The sequence below is a fragment of the Oryx dammah genome, unplaced genomic scaffold, assembly GCF_014754425.2.
Source record: "Oryx dammah isolate SB20612 unplaced genomic scaffold, SCBI_Odam_1.1 HiC_scaffold_13, whole genome shotgun sequence".
Classification (NCBI taxonomy): domain Eukaryota; kingdom Metazoa; phylum Chordata; class Mammalia; order Artiodactyla; family Bovidae; genus Oryx; species Oryx dammah.
The window spans coordinates 42,505,426-42,529,266 of NW_024070197.1; the positions used below are offsets into that span (position 1 = coordinate 42,505,426).

The following is a 23,841-nucleotide window of genomic DNA, read 5'->3' on the forward strand; positions in this document are numbered from 1 at the left end:
TGTGATATTTGCATTGGCAGACAGGTTCTTTACCACTGCACCAGCTGGGAAGCCCATGCTGCTGCTGCTGCTAAGTCGCTTTAGTCCTGTCTAACTCTGTGCGACCCCATAGATGGCAGCCCACCAGGCTCCCCCGTCCCTGGGATTCTCCAGGCAAGAACACTGGAGTGGGTTGCCATTTCCTTCTCCAATGCATGAAAGTGAAAAGTGAAAGTGAAGACACTCAGTTGTGTCTGACACTTAGCAACCCCACGGACCACAGCCTACCAGGCTCCTCTATCCATGAGATTTTCCAGGCAAGAGTACTGGAGTGGGGTGCCATCGCCTTCTCCGGGGAAGCCCATATCACAAAACCATAAAGGCTGGATGTCAAAAACTTTATCCCTAGTAAGATTCTGACTCACTGTGAAAAACTAACTTGTATCTGAGTTTCCGTATCTTATCAAATAGGCATACAGTTTGCAAATCTTACAGTAATTACACAGAAAGACTAACTAGATCAAGACTCGTAATGGGAAGGTGTATCTCACCTACCAATGAAGTGTATTTTCCCACTGCTGGCTCTTTGGCTTCATCAGATTATGCAAACAGCTCTTCATACATTTTTCATTTTCCACATAATTTTTACACTAGGAATCATACTCTGTCAGGTTCAGTGAAAAATAAACTTTGAGTCTTCAAGATACAATCACGAATAAAAGTTTATGAAAGTTCAATACAAAAATAATCACCTGATCTTCTGAGAGTCTCAAATAACAAGTGGGAAAACTGACTGAATACTTCGGCAGGGCCTGCGTGAGAAAGGAAAGCCTCCCTGAGGAAGACTCTTCAAAACTAATACTAGAAAGGCAAGCGAGAAGTAGCTAAGCAAAAAGAAGTATAAATAAATATTTCATGTATCCATCTGACATGTTTGTTTTAAAAAGAAAAAGTATCTCACCAAAGAGCATTCAAGGGACTTCCCTGGAGGTCCAGTGGTTAAGACTCCAGGCTCCCAATGCAGGGGACACAGGTTCAGTCCACGGTCAGGGAACTAGTTCCCTCATGTACCATGGTGCAGCCAACAGTAGAATTTGCATCCTGACTCTATCATTTCCTACATGCAGTTCCACACCTGAATCAACCTCTCCAAACCTCACTTTACTTATCTATAAAAAACCCTGTTTCACAGGGTACTGTGAGGATTAAATAAAATTAATCATATATTAGTGCATTTTAGAAATTATGCAGCTATCAGGCAAATAGTATTCAAATGGAGGAAGGGTCCACAACAAAACTGGAGCACCTAAGAAGCCTGTTAGTTTTAACATGAGTCCTACAGGCCTACATGTATGATTTGGGACTAGTTTCTTATCTCCCTGTGACCCATATATGAAGCAGTACATACAGAGATCCAAGAATGTCACCAAGCACATAAAAAACCCTCAATACACTTTGGCAACCACTTGCTACTATCATTGACCCATTTCTGAAAAGGACAATTTCATTTATTACTTGTGAACTATCTACAAGCAATTCTGTGTATAACCCATCAAATGCCATAGATCAATGCCACGTAAGAAATTCAGACACTTATTTTCCTGGACAAACTACAGCAGAACTGTCTAAAAACACTCCATGAAACTTTATATATATAAAATGCCTCAATTAACTACAGTGGTGATAAAAATAAAAATTGCTGTGAAATTTTAGAACAGATGAAAAAACAAAGCCTCATCCAGAGACATAAAGTGACTGGCAAGAAATTACACTACTGGTCACAACTCATAATCTCATTTCCTAAGTATAAAGGGCATTTCCACTACACTATACCACACAACCCTAAGATTAGAGAAATCTGATCTTTCAAGAAATGTTCGATTTTTGACTATTAAAATTAAGAAAAAAAATCATACATAAATGCAAACACTTTAAACAATTTTAATTAACATCAATACTACTTTTAAAATTTAAAACCAATGCTACTTTAAAAATTTTAAACCAATGCTTATAATCACTACCTTTGGACTCTCAAGTCCTCATTGCTTTGGTAGTTCTATAATGCTTTCAAAAATTTTGTTTTTTAATCATTTCTTGTTCAGTTTCTAATAATGGGAGCCTATGCTGTAGTAGACTAAAAATCTAGTCACAGGGAAAAAAAAAAAAAAGAACATAAACCACAAAGCAGGACAAATTCTCAGGAAGATTCTGCCTCAATAGTGGTACAAAGTTAGCCCTGGACTACCGCTCTGCTCCTTTATAAACAACTTAAAAGTAAGACTGAAAGAATCACACTAGTCAAAAACTATTATGCATGGAAAGGAAGACAACACTATAAGGCAAGGTAATACAACTGATACAGAAGATAAAAATCAATTAACTGGAACTGTCCCCAAAATGGAAGAGATGACATAATTATTATAGTAGACAAGTACATTAAAAATAGCAATATAACTGCAGAGCATAAATTCAAGAAGTTGGGAAAAGATTGAACATGGTTAACAGAGAAAAAGAAATCAAGCTTCCATTTGTCCTTCAAAAATGAAGAAAAAGACTTTTCCAGACAAACAAACACTGAGGGAATTCATCTTCACTAGATCTGCCTTATAAGAAATGCTGAAAGGAATTCTGTAAACCGTACTGAAAGAACACTAACGAACACAGAAATATACAACACACTGATAACATATACAGTAAAATCCAAAATTCCAATACTGTAATATGGTGATGTGCTAATCACTTATCTCTAGTATAAAGGTGTGTTAACCACTTATCTCTCTTTAGTTCTTCTTCACTTTCTGCCATAGGCTGGTGTGTGTCATCTGCATATCTGAGGTTATTGATATTTCTCCTGGCAATCTCGATTCCACTTTGTGCTTCATCCAGCCTGGCATTTCGCATGATGTACTCTGCATAGAAGTTAAATACGCAGGGTGACAATATACAGCCTTGACGTATTACTTTCCCAGTTAGGAATCAGTCTGTTGTTCCATGTCCAGTTCTAACTGTTGCTTCCTGATCTGCACACAGAATTCTCAGGAGGCAGGTAAGGAGGTCTGGTATTCCCATCTCTTTCAGAATTGTCCAGTTTGTTGTGATCTACACAGTCAAAGGCTTTGGGGTAATCAATAAAGCAGAAGTAGATGTTTTTCTGGCATTCTTTTGCTTTTTTGATGTTCCAACGGATGTTGGCAATTTGATCTCTGGTTCCTCTACCTTTTCTAAATCCACCTTGAAAGTCTGTAAGTTTGTGGATCATGTACTGCTGAAGCCTGACTTGGAGAATTTTGAGCATTACTTTACTAACGTATGAGATGAGTGCAATTGTGTGGTAGTTTGAACATTCTTTGGCTTTGCCTTTCTTTGGGATTGGAATGAAAACCAACCTTTTCTAGTCCTGTGGCCACTGCTAAGTTTTCCAAATTTGCTGGCATATTGAGTGCAGCACTTTCACAGCATCATCTTTCAGGATTTGAACTAGCTCCACTGGAATTCTATCACCTCCACTAGCTTTGTTTGTAGTGATGCTTTCTAAGGCCCACTTGACTTCACATTCCAGGATGTTTGGCTCTAGGTAAGTGATCACACCACTGTAATTATCTGGGTCGCGAAGATCTTTTTTGTACAGTTCTTCTGTGTATTCTGGCCACCTCTGCTTAATATCTTCTGCTTCTGTTAGGTCCATACCATTTCTGTCCTAGATTGAGCCCATCTTTGCATGAAATGTTCCCTTGATATCTCTAATTTTCTTGAAGAGATCTCTAGTCTTTCCCATTCTGTTGTTTTCCTCTATTTCTTTGCATTGATCACTGAGGAAGGCTTTCTTATCTCTCCTTGCTATTGTTTGGAACTCTGCATTCAGAAGCTTATATCTTTCCTTTTCTCCTTTGCTTTTCACTTCTCTTCTTTTCACAGCTATTTGTAAGGCCTTCTCAGACAGCCATTTTGCTTTTTTGCATTTCTTATCCATGGGGATGGTCTTGATCCCTGTCTCCTGTACCATGTCACGAACCTCATTCCATAGTTCATCAGACCTTCTATCTATCAGATCTAGGCCCTTAAATCTATTTCTCACTTCCACTGTATAATCATAAGGGATTTGATTTAGGTCATACCTGAATGGTCTAATGGTTTTCCCTACTTTCTTCAATTTAAGTCTAAATCTGGCATAAAGGAGTTCATGATCTGAGCCACAGTCAGCTCCCAGTCTGTTTTTGCTGACTGTATAGAGCTTCTCCATCTTTGGCTGCAAAGAATATAATCAATCTGATTTTGATGTTGACCATCTGGTGATATCCATGTGTAGAGTCTTCTCCTGTGCTGTTGGAAGAGGGTGTTTGCTATGACCAGTGCGTTCTCTTGGCAAAACTCTATTAGCCTTTGCCCTGCTTCACTCCATACTCCAAAGCCAAATTTGCCTGTTACTCCAGGTGTTTCTTGACTTCCTACTTTTGCATTCCAGTCCCCTATAATGAAAAGGACATCTTTTTTTTGGTATAGCTACAACAATTTATTAATGAATACACAATATGTAGAGAGAAGATAAAAGGGGAGGAATTAAAGGATAAATAAAAGGAATAAAAGAATAAAATGCAACTTATCAGCATAAGATACATTGTTACATTTACAAAATGTTTTCTGTAAGCCTCATGTTACCCATAAAGTCAAACGTTATAGCCTATACATAAACATAAAGAGAGGGAATCCAAACATACCACTACAGAAAACCATCAGTTCATAATGAAAGTAAGAGAGGAAGGAAAGTACACGGGAACCACAAAACAACCAGAAAACAATTTAAAAGATGGTATTAGTAAGTCCACTCCTATTAATAATCATTCTAAATATAAATGGATTAAATTCTCTAAACAAAAGACACAGAATGACTGAATGGATTTTTAAAAAAACACACAACTTTATGCTGTCTAGTTGGAGAAGGCAATGGCAACCCACTCCAGTACTCTTGCCTGGAAAATCCCATGGACGGAGGAGCCTGGTAGGCTGCAGTCCATGGGGTGGCTAAGAGTCGGACACGACTGAGCGACTTCACTTTCACTTTTCGCTTTCATGCATTGGAGAAGGAAATGGCAACCCACTCCAGTGTTCCTGCCTGGAGAATCCCACGGATGGGGGAGCCTGGGGGGCTGCCGTCTATGCGGTCCCACAGAGTTGGACACAACTGAAGCGACTTAGCAACTTAGCAGCAGCATGCTGTCTAGAACGGATTCACTTAAGATTCAAGAACACACACAGACTCAAAGTAAAGGGATGGAAAAAGATACTCCATGTAAGTGGAATCCCAAAGAGAGCATGCGTTCTATACTTTAGATGAAACAGACTTCAACTCAAAAGACAAAAGATCATTGTACAATCATAGAGGGATCAATTCATCAAGAAGGTGTAATAATCATAAATATATACACACCCAACACTGGAACACCTAGTCATCCTTCAGGATCCATGGGACATTGGTTCTAGAACCTGCCTCAGAAACCAAAAGTGGAGTCTGCCCAAGTCCAGGAGTTGGCTCTCTGAACACATGGGATCCACATTCATGGCTTAAACCAACCACAGATCACAAACTTAGTAGATAATCCATGCTTGGTTGGAAATGTGGACTCATGTCTTTCTTTAAATAAGGAAAATTCTCAACTCTTGGTTCTTCAGATTTTGCTTCTCCAGCATGACTTTCATTCTTTTTCTGGTCTCTTTTTAGACTCAGTTGGAATCTCTCCATCTATTCTCCAAGTCTTCTGACTGCTTTCTCTTTTTTGCAATCTTTTGTCTCTGTATAATATATTCTAAGGGAACTCCTCAGTACTCTCTTCCAATTCAACAGTTCTCTTTCCAGCTGTGTCTGGGCTAAAGTTAATCCCATCTATTGAGTTATTATATCTATGACTATACTTTTCATTTTCAAAACCTGTACCTGGCTCTTTTTTACGTAAAGTTGTTCCTGTTCCATTTTTGGATATGTGGGGGGCATTTTTAGATCTCATTTTTATCAGTATGATGCCTTTCCTTATTCTTTTGAATTTCTTAAACATGATTATTTCAGTCTTTCACTGACTTTTCTATAAAATTAATCTCATCTGAAATGGATTTTTATTCACACTGTTTATTCTATTTGTGCTTTCCTTAAGTATTTCAGTATTTTGTTCTGAAGACTGATTTTGAGTGGGTGGCTTTTTGTCTTTCCTTTTTTCCTCCCTCCTCTCGCTTTCCACATGTGCTCACCTTTCCCTCCATAATGGTTCAGCAGTTCCCTCCACAAGGATCCTATACCACCAGTCCAGGACCAAGCCTCATACACTGCTGATTTGGAGCATGACATTCTCTCCCCCATCACTCGAAAATCAATCAGTCTGATTCAGTTTCTACTCTTAAAGGTTTAGTGATCTTCTTCTGCCCCTCAAAACCATAGCTCCATAGAGCTATGTTCCTGACATGGCAATCTTTTTTCAGTCTTCTTTTGTGAAAGGTATAACTTCACCTCCACCCTTGGCTTCACACAGTAAGCCTAGTTCTGGCCCCATCTCAAGTGGTAAAACCTTGGTCCCTGTGATCAACTCACTTTTTGTTTCCATACCAGAAGCCCTTGCAGCGCCACAGTTTCAATCCAGCTTATCCCTTTATGTTTTGCTCTCTTTCTGGCCAAGAACAACATCTTCTCTGTAAGCCCAGGTATGACTCTTTTATTACTTTCTTTTCTTTTAATGTGTTATCTGTCACTGACATGTGTTTGGAGCAGAAGGCAAACACAACTGTGAGCTTAACTGTAGCATATAACAAGAAGGCACAGATGATTTCTTTATGATAAAAATCCTTAGGAGGAGATTCACTAGGTCAAAAGCCATGCTCTTTTAAAGCCTCTTGGATTCAGATTGTGAAACTGCCCTCCAGGAAAATGGTATCTATTTCAACCATCAATAGACAGTAACCATTTCTTCATATACTCAAATACCAGTTATTATCAAACTTTTACATCTTAATCTAGTTGACAAATAAAAAAACAAGTTCATACTAATTTATACTACTTTGATTGTTATTCAGGTGGAATAACTTTTCATGTTAATGCCATTTGCAGTAGCTCTTCTGTGAACTGCTTGTTCATGTCTTTTCTATTTTTTTCCTTTGCTGTTCTATATCTAAGAATCTATATTTTGTGTCCACATAAAGACAATGAATCTGGGTCTTATGCAAGTTGATTAGTTAGAATTCATTTCTCCTTCATTCTTTTATGATACACACCTTTCTAACAAATTACTTAGTTACTAATGGAGTTCACCTCTCTTGCATCAAGCTATAAAGCTACATTTTCCAGCACTTTTTATTCTATTTTATTTTTTTTTCCCAGCACTTTTTAAATATCCTCCCTAAGACTGAGTGAACTCCAGGAGTTGGTGATGGACAGGGAGGCCTAGCGTGCTGCGATTTGTGGGGTCGCAAAGAGTCGGACACGACTGAGCGACTGAACTGAACTGAAGATAGCACCTTTCCCTACATGTCATACTTTCTCAAGTACTCCACAAAGTTAGCATTCCTTGACCTCATAAATTATCTTTCGAGGAAATTTTTTTTAAATAAGCAAAATGACATGTACAAAATATATACTTTAGCTCTTCAGATAATAATTTGAATAGCAAGACCTGTTTACCTCACCAATTTCATCTTAAGTTCCCACCCATGATCATTAATGTTAAGAATGTAATCCAAGTTTTAAAAGAGAAGAAAGTCTCCTGAAGAGAAAAAGTTCTGTGATAAAAAGCAGCTAAACAGGATCTAAAAATAAATAAAAGTCAAGTAACTTCCCTGGTGGTCTGGTGGCTAAGACTCTGTGCTTCCAATGCAGGGGGCCTGGGTTCGATCCCTAGTCAGGGAACTAGACCCTACATGTCGCAACTAAGAAATCCTCATGCTGCAACCAAGATCAAAGATCCCATGTGTCACAACTAAGACCCCGTGAAGTCAAATAAGTAAAAATAAAGAACAGAAAGAGAAAAAATAAGCTGAGGAATGTACTGAAAGTTTGGGGGAAGTGCAGTTTACACATGTGAAGGATATAATATTAATATCAAAGTAATCAATGTCTTTAGTAAAAGGTTGGGTTCTTCGTTCAGGGATAATAACTCAGATGTCTAATGCCTTCTGACTTCCTTTGGAGTAGCTGCCTTATAATTTCCTTGAGCCACTTCCAAGTATTCTACTGAAAACAGAGATAATCACTTACCCAAGATTCTTCTCCACAATCAAAATACTGCCCTTAATTTTGTAAGTGAATACAAGAGCAAGGGCAATACCCTTCCAAACCATGAGAGAGATAGCAGATTAATTAAAACTCTTTCATGGCCACTGTACCTACCTTCTAGCTCCAGAGACCTAATAATGGACCGCTTACATTTTCAAGCGGAAAAAAGCACTCCTCTTGGCCACACTTGTTTGTATGAAAAAAGCAAATTCTCTCAATCATGGTTCAATCTTCAGGGAACTTTCTACCTGGAAATTTGATACCTGAGTCGTCTACTCCAAGGTCAGAGCATGGAGCTCTGCGAGATATCACCATGTGTCTTGCCCAGCTTAGCATTAGTCTGATCAAACTAAGCACTTTCCCGCAAGCAGTCCAATTGTAAATAATCACACTTGAGACCAGTAGGATGTCTGACTTCTTTGTCATTTTGCAAAGCTTTAACCATTACACCATGATCAAACAACCTGCCATGGGAAAGCAGAATGTACATGGTGTTACAGTAAAAACATCAGGAAGTGACCTCAGTGACTGTCCATTTAATTATTCTTAGCTCTCCACTGTCCCTCTCTGCAGTTTCCACAGCAAGTGCTGCATAATCAAACATTAAACACTTCCCCTTGTGTAGCCACAACTGAATTATGCAAGACATGATATATTACTTCAACAACAACAATAGAAATCCCTCAGCTGCTGACACAGCTATAGCAACTAATAGTTTCTGCCTAGCAGTGATGAAAAGTTTAAAGGAAATAAAAATGCCTAAAAGAATAAGTTATTTAATAAGTATTTTAGAGGTCTATAATACAAAGTACATGTTTCTTTTTGTTTTCATTTATCCATTCCCAGGATTCCAGAAAGTCAATACACACTCTTTATTATCAAACTTTCTTGGATAGAGTTATTGAGCAAAACCCTATAATTTCACCAGCATACATTTAATTTTATTTCAATATGTGCATTTTATGTTTATAAGTTTCCTTTTCCAATTATATCACACATGAAAAATTACCACTGCTGGCTTGTCTTGATAAAAAGTAAATAATAATTCTAATAAAGTTATTCTTCTTCTGCAAATATGCTAAGACTTGCAACTTAACCTAACCATCACATGTGTTAATTTCAATGTGCTGTAAAATATAAAACTCCAACCTGAGATACAATAAGCAGAGGAATGGGATTCCCCGGCAGCTCAGCTGTAAAGAATCTGCCTGCCAATGCAGGAGACATGGGTTTGATCCCTGGGTCAGGAAGATTCCCTGGAGAAGGAAATAGAAACCCACTCCCATGTTCTTGTCTGCAAAATCCCACAGACAGAGGAGCCTGGTGGGCTACAGTCCATGGGGTCACACTGAGTTGGACACGACTCGGTAACTAAACAACAAACAAAGCAGAGGACCAGTCTTTCTACTTACTTATTCAGCTTTTAACTTCAGACACACAGATACTTAAGTATCCTCTAAACACAAGGTAAAATGAAAGAAGGCACAGCCCAAAACAATTGGTAAAAACATAGGCTCTAGGCCTTGGGTCAAATCTCACCCCCCCACCCATCCATTAATAGCTGTGTGATATTGAGTAAGTTACTTAACCTCTCTATGCCTCAGTTGCTCCATCTATAAAACAGACATAGTAACCATACCTATCTCAAATAAATTAAATGGGTTATTATTTGTAAAGAAACAAACATGCGTGCAATTCCTTTTACAAAACAAACACTATATAATTATACATGTTAATAAAAGTTTAAAAATAGACCAATATGGCCTGTCCTCAAGGTCCCATTCCTTCCCAGCTGCCTCGGCGTCACGTGCCAGTCATCACAGTTCTATTTTACATCATCAAGCAACCTCTTTCTCTTCCCATGTCTCTTCTCTTCATCATTTGCACTTATATTCAGTTCAGTTCAGTTCAGTCGCTCAGTCGTGTCCGACTCTTCGCGACCCCATGAATCGCAGCAAGCCAGGCCTCCCTGTTTATCACCATCTCCCGGAGTTCACTCAAACTCACGTCCATCGAGTCCGTGATGCCATCCAGCCATCTCATCCTCAGTCGTCCCCTTCTCCTCCTGCCCCCAATCTCTCCCAGCATCAGAGTCTTTTCCAATGAGTCAACTCTTCACATGAGGCGGCCAAAGTACTGGAGTTTCAGCTTTAGCATCATTCCTTCCAAAGAACACCCAGGGCTGATCTCCTTTAGGATGGACTGGTTGGATCTCCTTTCAGTCCAAGGGACTCGCAAGAGTCTTCTCCAACACCACAATTCAAAAGAATCAATTCTTCGGTGCTCAGCCTTCTTCACAGTCCAACTCTCACATCCATACATGACTACTGGAAAAACCATAGCCTTGACTAGCCGGACCTTACTCAGCAAAGTAATGTCTCTACTTTTCAATATGCTATCTAGGTTGGTCATAACTTTTCTTCCAAGGAGTAAGCGTCTTTTAATTTCATGGCTGCAATCACCATCTGCAGTGATTTTGGAGCCCCGCAAAATAAAGTCTGACACTGTTTCCACTGTTTCTCCATCTATTTCCCATGGAGTGATGGGACCAGATGCCACGATCTTTGTTTTCTGAATGTTGAGCTTTAAGCCAACTTTTTTACCCTCCTCTCACTTATATTATCTCAGGCTTAAAAAAAAAAAAAAATCCTGCCATCTTAAGAAAGTGTTAATTAATTAGCTAATTAATTAATTAAACCCTTTCTTGGCTTTTCCTACTTCCCACTCCGGCTACCATCCCAATGCATTCTTTCTTTCAACATCTTTCAAGATGTTCTATCAAACGTCACGAAAAACCATTTAAGATAAGTGACACGAGCTCTCACTGTCGCGTTTTGCCCTAACCCCCATTTTGACCTGGCTTCTATCACTGTCATTCTACTAAAAGGATGCTTCCCAAGATCAGTGACCAACTTCATTTGCTGAAACGCAGCATCATCCTCTTGGTCCTTTGGGAAGCACTGGCCCTAGTCAGGTACCTGCATCCCTTTCTCAAAATCCTCTCTTCCACTGGTTTCTACAACATCCGTCCCTTTTATTCCTATACCCTCTGCTCCCTCCTTCTCAGTCCCTGCTTCAGGTCTTTGTTCCTCTGCCCTTAAGAGCAGACTTCCCTACCCTTCTTCTTCTCCCTTGTTAAAACTTTCTTCCTTTAGGCAATCTCATCTAACACTCAAATCCTTATCTCTAACCCAAAGTAAAGTGTAAGTTCTCAGTCATGTCTGACCCTCTGCAACCCCACGGATTACTGTAACCTGCCGGGCTCCTCTGTCTATGGGATTCCCCAGGCAAGAACACTGGAGTGGGTTGCCATGCCCTTCTCCAAGGTATCTTCCCGACCTAGGGATCAAACCTAGGTCTCCAGCATTGTGGGCAGATTCTTTACCATCTGACCAACAGGGAAGCCTTCTCTAACCCAAATCTACACCTAAACTTCTCCAGAATATCACAACATCAAAGTCCCCACTACACTCTGGTTTCCTTTCCTAACTTCCTGGAGCCTGCTTCTCCTGTTTCTCATCTTAACATCAGCACCAGCCAGACTGAAAATGCTGGAGTTCTGTTTCCCCGCTTCTTCTCACTTCACTCATGGTTTAAAAGGCACTTGTACCTATGCTAACTCTTAATCATTATAAAAATCTTATGAGGATGAAGCAGATACCGTTTCCCCCATTCTAAAGAAGTGAAAACGGAGACTTAGATAAAATACCTGGTTCAAGATCTCAAAGCTTGTAAAAGTCAAAGAAGGAGTTTGAATTCATATGCTTTATCTACTAAACCCAAGCTGCATGCTACACTACATTGGGGATATTTAAACTTACGGACGCATATTCTAACCATTGCCTTTACTGAGAGCCAGGGCACAGACAATAGGGATCATGACAGATCTATCAAGGACAGATGTTCCTGCCATCATGGATCCCAACCCATGGTAGAAGTATCCGACTATTAAACCAGCAAACTATAATCAAAGGCAGGAAGTCCTATGATACAGAAAGCAAAGACTGTAGCACCTAGCTAATAAGATAGGATACAGAGCTCCAGCGGAAGGCTTTCCAGAAGTAATATCTGAGCAGAGAACCAAAACACTAGTTGGTGTTAGCCAAGCAGAAGGAAAGGTGGTCAAAAGTGTCCCAGAGATAAGGACTATTACCAAAAAAAAAACCAAATAAATAAATAACAAGTATTGGCATGAGTGCAGAGCAACTGAAACTCTTGTATACTGTTGGAGGGAATGTAAAATAGTGAAGGTTATGATAGGAAACAGTCTGGCCAATTCTCAAAAATTTAAAAATTCAATAACTGTATTATCCAGCAATTGCATATCTGGGTATATACCCAGAAGAACTGAAACCTGGATTTCAAAGGCATATTTATACACTCATCTTCATAGCAGTAATGTTCACAACAGCCAAAAGATGGAAGTAACCCAAGTGTCCATCAACAGATGTTGCTGCTTAGTTGCTTGGTCATGTCCGACTCTTTGTGACCCCATGGACTGTAACCCATCAGGCTCCTTTGTCAACGGAATTCTCCAGGCAAGAATACTGGAGTGGGTTGCCATGCCCTCCTGCAGGGGATCTTCCCAACCGAGGGATCGAACCCAGGTCTCCTGCACTGCAGGCAGATTCTCTGAGCCACCAGGAAAGCCCAAGAATACTGGAGTGGGTAGCCTATCCCTTCTCCAGGGGATCTTCCCAACCCAGGAATCGAACTGGGGTCTCCTACATTAGAGGTGAATTTATCAGCTTTACCAGCTGAGCTATCAGGGAAGCCCAACAACAGATGAATGGATAAACAAAATGTAGTATATTAATATGACAGAATATTATTCATCTTTAAAAAAGGTAGGAAATTTTTATACTTACTATAACATGAATGAACAGCATGTGTGAAGGTCAGAAAGAAAGAAAAAAAAAGAACATGGAGAATCTGAAGAAATCAAAAAGTTCAGGAAGGCTGGAGGAAAAACAAAAACACACATTTGCAGTTGACATGACTTTGAAACGAGATATGATCTTAAGCATCTGAGGCCACATACTATCCTCCAAATAGAGCAATCATGTATGAGTTTTTGGCATCATGGAGTCAGACCAGAAAAAAAATTGTTAGCAATTGCCTAATCAGAAATGAGGGTCTTTCTGAGCTTCAAAGTTAGGAAACTTTCATAAAATTCCAAGAGCGCTGTAAAGTTTTTCTAGGCTGAGCGTACAGAGGTATCCTACTCACATGAAGTCTAAACCACAAAGAGTCTTAGGGCTTCATCACAGCTCTCCGAAAAGATAAGTAGTACTTGTTGCTTTTGGAGAACAACCTAGCTCAGGAGGGGAGGAAAAAATGCTTCTCCCTGTGTTCTCTGAACACTCTGTCAATCTTGAGCTTATGTTACAGATCATTACAGCTCTGCCTGCAAGTAGAATTGTACACAGGGTTATGCCAACAGTTCCATTTTCAGGGTATCTCTCTCATCCATAAAATTTAATTCAGGCAAAAAGCTGGCACACAAAGTCCTGGCTCAGAGAACACCTTTATTTATATGTTATGTAAATTAGCATATACATGTTCATTTATTTGTATGTACGTGAATAAGCATACACACACAAAACACAAGTGATAGTGAATAATTTTAGAAGTGCACAGCTCTAACAGATTTTAAGATGCTTTCATCACAGTGATATATTATAGCTTTTAAAATGTACTGCAGTCTTAGAATAAAATATTTCCAAAATGAAACGTGGCATGTAATTAATTTATTCAAGCACCTGGTTCTTATTACTTTTATTGACTAGGAAAATACAATGTGTTTGCACACTGACTGAGCAAGTACAGTGGACGTACAAGTAAGAGACACATGCCCAAGCTCTCCCTACACCTCGGGAGGGACCAACCCCAATGAGACAAAAGAGGCTTCCAGTACCAAGTATTCTTCAGGATGACAGAGGAATGGAGACAGAGGTTGAGCATGTATAAGGTCAGTTTGACCTCAAAAGCCACCTGATGGGAAGAGCCGACTCACTAGAAAAGACCCTGACGCTGGGAAAGATTGAAGGCAGGATTGAAGGCAGAGGACGAGATGGTTGGATGGCATCACCAACTCAATGGACATGAGTTTGAGGAAGCTCCGGGAGATGGTGAAGGACAGGGAAGCCTGGCGTGCAGCAGTCCATGGGGTTGCAAAGAGATGGACATGACTGAGCAAATAAATAACAACAACAAGAGATGAAAAGGAGGTCAAGAGTAAAGAAAGTGCAAAGATGAAAGAGAAAGAATTTACAAACTTTAGTTAAGGTTTGAATGTAAAGAAGACCCATTAGACTATAATTCCCTCAACTAAGGAAACTCTATAGCTGACTCCCAGTTCAATGCACATACAGTATAAATGTTGGCAGAACATTACTCGATGGGAAGGAAACATGGCCCACTTTGCTTCCTCTTGATCTTCACACCAGTCCTGCTATTCTTAACAAAAGCATGGCATTTCCAAATACCCATGTTTCCCAGGTGAGGCTAATGGTAAAGAACCTGCCTGCCAATGCAGGAGACTAAGAGCTGCAGGTTTGATCCCTGGGCTGTCAAGATCCCCTGGAGGAGGGCATGGCAACCCACTCCAGTATTCTTGCCTGGAGAATCCCATGGACAGAGGAGTCTGGTGGGCTACAGTCCATGGGGTTGCAAAGAGTTGGACATGATTGAAGCAACTTCCATGCATGCTAAAGGAAACGAGGAGACTTGAGTGGGACAGGAAGCAAAGTGACCAGTTCTAGAATTACCCAATCATGTGGCATCAGCATAACACATCTCTGGATTTGCTCTGTCATAAACCAGCAACAAGGAATATTTCAGTGTCCCTGACTGGTCTGAACCTTTACCACTCAAATATAGAGTCTAGACTCAATTGTCTTTTCTCTGATATTATATTTTTTGGCTTGACTGAACTACAATTTCACTTGACTCACCTAGTCTGCTAGGGACACACTAAGTAGTCTAAGATGAAAGATGTTTATATGATTAGTTAACATACCAGACTTACAAATGAACTAAAAGACAAGGAGAAAGAAAAATTCAAAAGCTTGGGAAAAATGTTCACCTGCCATCATAAAATTAATCTCATCCGTTCTTGTCAATATCATTCCCTTTTCTGTTCAACATTAGGTCTCAAATTTAACCTGCTGAAATGAACAATCTGCTAATGAGTCAGCCTGAAATGGACAAGCAGGTTTATGTGAAATCTAGCATAAAAGAAAGTTAATTTTGTTTATAAAATTCGACTTGCTCAATTCTCCTTGGGCCACGTGTACATGCATGTTTAACGTCAAATGAACCTTTACTTTCCTTATCTGTAAAATGTGTGAAAGTAGATGACCTCCATCTGGATTTACATCCAGGGCGATTTTAAGACCACCAGAATCAAAATTAGCTAGCCAACACTGGTTGCACTTTCGAGTAAGAGGAACTCCTCGTCTTGCTCTGCCTCTTCCAACATTAGGGTCGTGTTCACTTTCCCCCTTTGATCCATAGGTGATGGTGGGAATGTCAAGCTCTTTCACAAAACCGTGCAGGTTGGAAATCCAAGGTTGCTGCCCTGGAAACTGAAAGTGTGTGTGCTTTTCATGAGGATGATGTTTCTAAAGGACCAGTGCACAAGTTACATTCCACCTCTCTGCTGTCTTATGTTCCAACAATGTTAGGCCAGGAAGAACCGGCTTCAAGTTAATGGTTTCAGAGTACGAGCTATTAGCATTTCAGTTCGCTTTTATGTTTGCCCTCTCCGTTTCTGACTGTTACCTATTAAAACTTCACAGGAACAGAGACTACCCAAGTGGATCACTGAATTTGAAGCAGTCAAAAAGAATCCAGAAGAATAAATCAGACATTCCAAATGCATAACCGATGTCGGTGTTTATAAGAGGGCACATTATCTCATAAACTAGATTTGAGATAATCTCTTCAGAATCCTATTTCCTTCAAGAGCCAGAGCTGAATTTTCTGATTTTATTTTCATTATGCTCTGATCTGCCAAAAGATACACAGTGTGAGTTGCCATTTTGCTGTGAATCCAGGCTGTCAAAAATGCCTGGACCCGCAGACCCACAGCCGTGCACCACCCTGAGCGACACACACGGTTCACCACCTCCTCTCCTGGGACTCTCCACACTTCAAAAACAGTCGTTTTCTCACTTATGGCCAATAATCCCATAATCCGACAAATACTTTTTAAAGAATGTTCATGAAAAGAGAATGTGTGTATATGTGTGTGTCAACTTTCTCATGCAACTCTCTGAGACCACTGAACAATTTTCTCTATTGCAAAATGCATTCCAAATCCACCCACTTCTCTCCATTTCCACTGCTATGCCCTTGGGGCAAGCCACCATCACCTCTCACTGACCACATTCCAACAGCCTCCTCCTGGTCCTCCTCTGTTTCCCTGCCTATCAGAGTAACCTCTTTAAAAAAGCAGATCAGATAAGATCAGATCATTCCCTTGATTAAAATTTTCTACCTTCCTAATGAGCTCCAAGACTTCCCCAGTGACTCAGCAATAAAGAATCCTACCTGCAATGCAGGAGATGCAGGTTCAGTCCCTGGGTCAGGAAGATCCCCTGGAGGTGAAAATGGCAACCCATTGCAGTATTCTTTCCTGGAAAATCCCATGGACAGAGGAACTTGGCAAGCCAAAAGCCAAAGGGTCACAAGAGTTGGACATGACTGAGTGCCTACACACACACACACACACACACACACACACCATGGGCTCCCAGCTCCCAGTGCACACAGAATAAAATCCAAACTCCTTACCTCAGTTCAGCCCCTACCTATGTTTTCAACCTACTACAAGCCTCCCCTCATCACTGTTCACCTGTCAGCAGGTCTTCCTTCTGTTCCTTAAACACTCTTCCTCCCTGACTTTGCAAACGTGTCTCTTTCTCATCAGTCTCTTTCCAAATGGGCCCGTTCCTGGCCAGCCTTTCGAGAACAGCCTCCTCACTCCAGGCACTATCACATAGTCTGTTTATTTGTGCTTATTTTTTGTCTGTCTCTCCCACCAGACTGTAAGCTCCATGAAAGAAGAGATCAAGTCTCTCTTCTCTTCTTCTTTCACATAGGGCACACTTTCTCGACTTATGATGAGAGAACATCCTGATAAAGCCATCGTAAGTTGAAAACATGTCAAAAATGCACTTAATATACCTAACCTACCAAATATCATGGCTCAGCCCATCTTAAATGTGCTCAGAAAACACAGTAGCCTACAGTTGGGCAAAATCATCTAACATAAAGCGTGTTTCATAATAAAGTGCTGAATATCATGTAATTTATTGAATAAAAAAACCTAAATTGAACCACTGTTAAGTCGGGGGCAATCTATAATTATTTTGTGTCCATTTTGTGCAAAGCTAGATTATTAGAATGTAGTAAAACAACAGGCAAAAATCCCTTTCTTTATCCTTTGCCAGCCTGCCCTGTTCATCACTGTATGCCTGTACAAGGTGGTTATTCAACAAATATTTACTGAATGAATGAAACATTATACAGTAATGTGATCCTCAAGTTTTAGTGCTGTGCTTTAATACGCCTTTCAAAAATATTTTCATTAAACCAATCAACTTACTAATAAATGAAACTTGTTGAGACTAGTCATACATGCTACTGCTACTGCTAAGTCACTTCAGTCGTGTCCGACTCTGTGTGACCCCACAGACGGCAGCCCACCAGGCTCCCCCATCCCTGGGATTCTCCAGGCAAGAACACTGGAGTGGGTTGCCATTTCCTTCTCCAACGCATGAAAGTGAAAAGTGAAAGTGAAGTTGCTCAGTCGTGTCAGACTCTTAACGACCCCATGGACTGCAGCCTACCAGGCTCCTCCATCCACGGGATTTTCCAGGCAAGAGTACTGGAGTAGGGTGCCATTGCCTTCTCCAAGTCATATATACATCAGTAAAATATAGTTGATGATAATGTCAAAAATCTTAGCTCTAACATAGGCATTAATTTTAAGAGCTGAGTGCTGTCCAAAGGCAACATGTACTGATCTTAGACAAAAAGACTTTGCTTACCAATCCTAACCTCTTTTACAGTTTCTCATCAATCACAGCCTCTCTTCACTTCTCTCCAATCCACAACCCCCACCCTCTGACAGAGACACATGAACTGAGTTAACTGGCGGATTGAAACAGTTTTGATATGTGTGAACACATCTATAGTTTCTGAACTCTAACTCCAAATAGAGTCTAATTTTTTTTTCTTTAATTTGCTTTTCGTCTTTAACATAAGGAACCTCGTTTATCTATTCCATGGCTGGTAATGAAACCCACTTGGCAATTACCTGTTACATGTGTCGCCTCCAATTTAACACTTCCAGCAATTATAATAAGTAAAGCCCAGATGTGAAATCATTTAAGCCTCCTCTCCTTTTTGCTGGTAGGATGCCCTGAGTCCCACCCAGAGGAGCCTATCACTGCCATCACCTTGACAGCTCACCCATTTCCAGGTCTGCCGAGATAGGCCTGGCTATCTTTCTGCCAAGTCAAGGAAGAGGGATCCTGGAAAACCACACAACCAGCTCCAGTGTTCCACAAAAAAAGGATTCACTCTTGAAAGTCATTATGTGACCAAGGCATACTCAATTTATATGCCAGCATCTAATCAAAGAGATAACCCCCACCCATGAAAAGACACAAGAAGAGTCAAATGGGGCTCTGACCTTCAGGGGTTGTTTGATGTCTGCATTCAGTTGTCTACATGATTTCAAGGAGGTTTTAGAGTTAAATGTACAGACAGAAAATACATGATTTAACTGTTCCAGAGCCCCCTGGAACAGAAACATGTACTGAAAAGAACATAAAATATTTGAGGAACAGGGAGTTCAACCCAGTGCTTTGTGACAACCTAGAGGGGTAGGATGGGGTAAGCGGTGGGAAGGAGGGGATATATGTATACTTACAGCTGATTCATGTTTTTGTACAGCAGAAACCAACACAACACTGTAAAAATTTATCCTCCAATTAAAAAACTTTTTAAAAGAGGGAAAAGAAAAAAAATCTTTGAGGAAAAGGAAATGTGATTAATACAGAATAACAGGTCCAGGTTCTAAGACAAAGACCCATGTTCAATGCCTACCTGTAAAGCACAGGTATCTAGCTAGACTGTCTGCTCATTTCAACTGTCTAGGGAGGTACTGCTTTTCTGCACAGCCTTCCAGGTCCCAGCCCAGCTCTTCTGATGCCAGATCTCCAGGGACAGCATCTGGCTGCCCATGTGTGTGGGCTTCCCAAGTGGCACTGGTGGTAAAGAACCCACCTGCCAATGAAGGAGACATAAGAGACACAGGTTTAATCCCTGAGTTGGGAAGAATCCCCAGAGGAGGGCATGGCAAACCACTCTAGTATTCTTGCCTGGAGAATCCCTGTGGGCAGAGGACCCAGGTGGAATATGGTCCAGTGTTGCAAACAGACACAACCGAAGTGCCTTGGCATGCACACACACGCCCATGTGTGTGTTGTTTCTGAGATAAAGTGATCGACCATACTTAGAAACCACTCATCAACAGAACCTAAAATCTGAACTCAAATGCCATCAGAAGCCAGGCAGTTTAACGAGCAAAGCAGGTGAATAAAAGACACAGGAAGTAATGGAGCACGCATTCAAACTGTATTAGGAAAAGGGAAGAAAAACAGAACTGCCAGCCAAATTTGGTCTGCTGTTCTTGACTTTGTTATTTCTGTATTTAGATTTTCTTGAAGCTAGGCATCATATCTCATTCATTTCTGTCCCCGATATAGTGTCTGATACACTGTAGGTTCAGTCAATGTTTGCTAAATTACTGATGAAAATGAGGTGAAATCCCAGCTCTTCTGATATGATTCAAAGGACTATCAGAGAAACTCCTCATTTGTTCATTCAACTAAAATTTTGGACTTCCTTGGCAGTCCACACGTTCCCTGATTCCACTGCAGAGGACACAGGTTCAATCCCTGGTCAGTGAACGAAGATCCCACAAGCTGTGCAAGAATGGTCAAAAAAAATTCTTTTGATTACATATCTAATATGTATATAAGGCTCTAAAGATACTGAATTAAACAGACAAGATTCCTGTCCACGTGGGGTTGACATCTGGGGTAGCAGCAGGGAAATAAACATTCATAAATAAGCCAATTTCACACAATGCTGTTTATTCAGCATTAACATGGCTGCATTTAGTCTCAAAGGTTGTTTAAACCACATAGAAGTCAATGGTAAGTACTGGTTTCAGAGAAGGTGAAGAATACCCACTTGATGAGGGGTAAAGGAGGAATTTATGCATTTTTTTTAACTTAATTTTTATTTTTGGCTGTGCTGGGCTTCATTGGTGTGCGTGGGCTTTCTCTAGCTGCGGACAGCAGGGGCCACTCTCTAGCTGGGGTGCGAGGGCTTCTCATCACGGGGGCTTCTCTTGTTGTAGAGCACGGGCTCCAGGCACACACGGTTCAGCAGTTGCTGCACATGGGCTCTCGAGCATGAGCTCAGTCGTGTGGCATGGGCCCAGGTGCTCCATGGCATGAGGGATCTTCCCGGACCAGGGATCAAACCTGTGTCCCCCGCATTGGCAGCTGGATTCCTATTCACTGTACCCCCAGGGAAGTCTTAGAGGGGGAATTTAAATTTAGATGGAGAGTTACATGCCCTGACCTCTGCCACCACGCCAGTTGAGTGACCTTGTACAAATCATTCAACTCATCAGGAGAAATTAGAGGAAATTGTCTCTAAGACTTCCTGGCCCTAGGATTTTATTAATATATTCCACTGGTAAAGATGTACGAGCAAAATGTCACACACTGCGATGGTCAGGCCCAATCTAGTGTCCAAATACTTTCAGGTTCCATCCCACAAGGGCTGGCTCGTGACATTTACGTGTTATTATAAACCAGAGATATTTTCCAAGCGTTTCCTGAGCCCACCTCTATGGTTTACCTAAGGCAAAACCACAGCCTCGGATATTTATTGCCACAGTGCAATAACTACTGGCATGCCTGGACAAAGTTACGAAGCTGGCACTGTCACCGGCCCGAGGGCAAAGGAAACCAAATATCAAGTGCAAGGTGATTAAGGAATCCAGAAATTAGTTGAATTCCCTCATTCAACAAACATTAATAAGAAGCTGCAGGAAGCACTGGTCCAGTTCCTAAGGAAAACACACACACACTCACACACACAGGCTCTCCCCATAACTATAAGGACCCTGATCCCAGTGCAGAGATGCTTAACCAGGGTTTCAAAGGCTCCATGAACCCCATGAAATTAAATGCCAAATTTAGGGTGTATGGGCACATTTCCAAGGAGAGAATCCATAGCTTTTATTAAATTCTCAAAAGGGCTGATGATCCGAACTGGAGATGTGACACAAGACGCTTGAGACGGGGGCTCTCTTTGACTTGTCGTGCGAATCCCCATTATATAAACAAGCAGTGGTTTAGAGAAGTTAACGTGCCAAGAGGCAGCCCAGAAGTGGCCAAGCAGAAACTTGAACCTTGATCTGCCCATCTCCAAAGTCTATATTTTTCCCTGTGTGTCATGCACTCTCACACTATTTGGATAGCTTACCAAAAATTAAACAAACAAACAAAAAAACAAAGGCTGCTTAAAAGCATGAGTCAGTGAATCCCCATGGACCAAGGACCATTGTCATATGCTGTCAGGGGCAAAATCAGAGTCAAGTCCATTATTTCCTAAAAGCTGCAGATGCCAACACTGCTATTTCTCAACTTCTGTCTCCAACTCACCAGACTAGATGACAGAAGTACAAGAGTCCAAAATAGGGGTTTATGACTTTAGCGATTTTTTTCCCTGAAGGAGTCAAAGCACATGAATTTCCCCCAGGCAGTCCAATCCCAAGGCCACTGTCTTGCATATCCCCAAGACAGGATTTGGGTAACTTCTCCCCACCCCTGAATTTGGTGGGTTTGCGTACATCTCACTTTCTGAACTTCCCTCTGGATTTAACTCTTGGCCTTGACCCTTCATATTCACAGAAATGGTTGTATTCATTTCATGAGAAATATCAGAATTATTTATATAAAAAGGCAACCTGAAAATAATGTGTCGAACCTGACACACTTTGGATGAAAGAAATCTACACTTCTGTATTTTGGTGTAATGGACAGAATATGGTCTTACCAGAGTGGGTTGCCATTTCCTTCTCCAGAGGACCTTCCCGACCCAAAGATCGAACCCATATCTCCTGCATCTCCTACATTAGCAGATGGATTCTTTACCATTGAGCCACCAGGGAAACCCTTGGAATCTGGAGTTAGCCTCAAACCTAGGACTGCTATTTAAAGGCACCCCACTCCAGTACTCTTGCCTGGAAAATCCATGGACGGAGGAGCCTGGTAGGCTGCAATCCATAGAGTCGCTAAGGATCGGACAAGACTGAGCAATTTCACTTTCACTTTTCACTTTCATGCATTGGAGAAGGAAATGGCAACCCACTCCAGTGTTCTTGCCTGGAGAATCCCAGAGACAGGGGAGCCTGGTGGGCTGCCATCTCTGGGGTCACACAGAGTCAGACACAACTGAAGTGACTTAGCAGCAGCAACCTTTTGTAAGTTACTTTACCTGGCAGAACTCTGATTATACAATTTCTAAAATAGGAAAAGGGACATCCCTGATGGTCCAGTGGTTAAGAATCTACCTTGCGATACAGGGGACATGGGTTCGATCCCTAGTCAGGGAACTAAAATCCCACATGTTCGGAGCAACTAAGCCACAATATGCTGTAACAACTGAGCCCACAAGCCACAGCTGAAGAGGCTGTGCACAGCAATGAACAATCCCGCGTGACGCACCAAAGATCCTGTGTGCCACAACCAAGACCCAATGAAGTCACATAAATAAATACTTTTTAAAAAGGAAAATAGGGATAAGGATTTTCAGATTTTAATAATCAACAGATTTTTAGTGAGTGCTGATTTGTGCCACTGTTCCAGGCCCTAGGGGTACATTTTTAATGTGACAGCTTAAGTTCCTTTCTTCATAAACCTTATACGCTCAGTGTAAGACTAAAATAGCCAAACAAATAAGTGAAAACATACAAAATAATTTTCACAACACTAATCACATTAATGGGGCTTCTCAGGTGGTGCAGGGGTACAGCATCTGCTCGTCAGTGCAGAAGGCACAGGAGACACGGGTTCAATCCCTGGGTCAGAAAGATCCCCCAGAGAAAGAAATGGCAACTCCCTTTAGTCTTCTTGCCTGGGAAATCCCATGGACAGAGAAGCCTGTCTGGCTCCAGTCCACGGGGTGGCAAAGAGTTGGACATGACGGTGACTAAACAACAGCAACAAGAGATCACAGTAATAAAATAAGAGCTAATGGCTCTTGCCTTTTCATTGTGTTCATGGGGTTTTCTTTGGCCACATGATGCGAAAAAGCCGACTCATTGGAAAAGACCTTGATGCTGGGAAAGGTTGATGGCAAGAGGAGAAGAGGGCTATGGCTGATTCATGTTCTTGTTTGACAGAAAACAACAAAATTCTGTAAAGTAATTATCCTTCAATTAAAAAATAAATTAATTAAAGGAAAAAAAAAGAGGAGAAGTGGGCAACAGAGGATAAGATGGATGGATGGCATCC

At 41.0% G+C, this 23,841-nt stretch overlaps 1 protein-coding gene and 1 non-coding gene across 3 annotated transcripts in view; one reads left to right on the forward strand and one right to left on the reverse strand.

The window, feature by feature from the left end:
* Positions 1–23,841, reverse strand: part of FTO (FTO alpha-ketoglutarate dependent dioxygenase) — a 426,125-nt gene that overhangs the window by 324,304 nt on the left and 77,980 nt on the right. Inside the window, exon 1 of one of the 2 annotated variants that reach the window (XM_040254043.1) lies at positions 13,096–13,131. The exons of the other annotated variant lie outside the window; for it this stretch is intronic. Within the exon in view, the coding sequence (XP_040109977.1) occupies positions 13,096–13,116 (21 nt within the window). The 5' untranslated portion in view covers positions 13,117–13,131. Of the gene's footprint in view, positions 1–13,095; positions 13,132–23,841 lie in introns of those variants that run through there. 2 annotated transcript variants of the gene reach the window in all.
* Positions 7,789–7,861, forward strand: TRNAG-UCC. The gene has a single exon. It is a non-coding gene; the product is annotated as a tRNA-Gly (tRNA).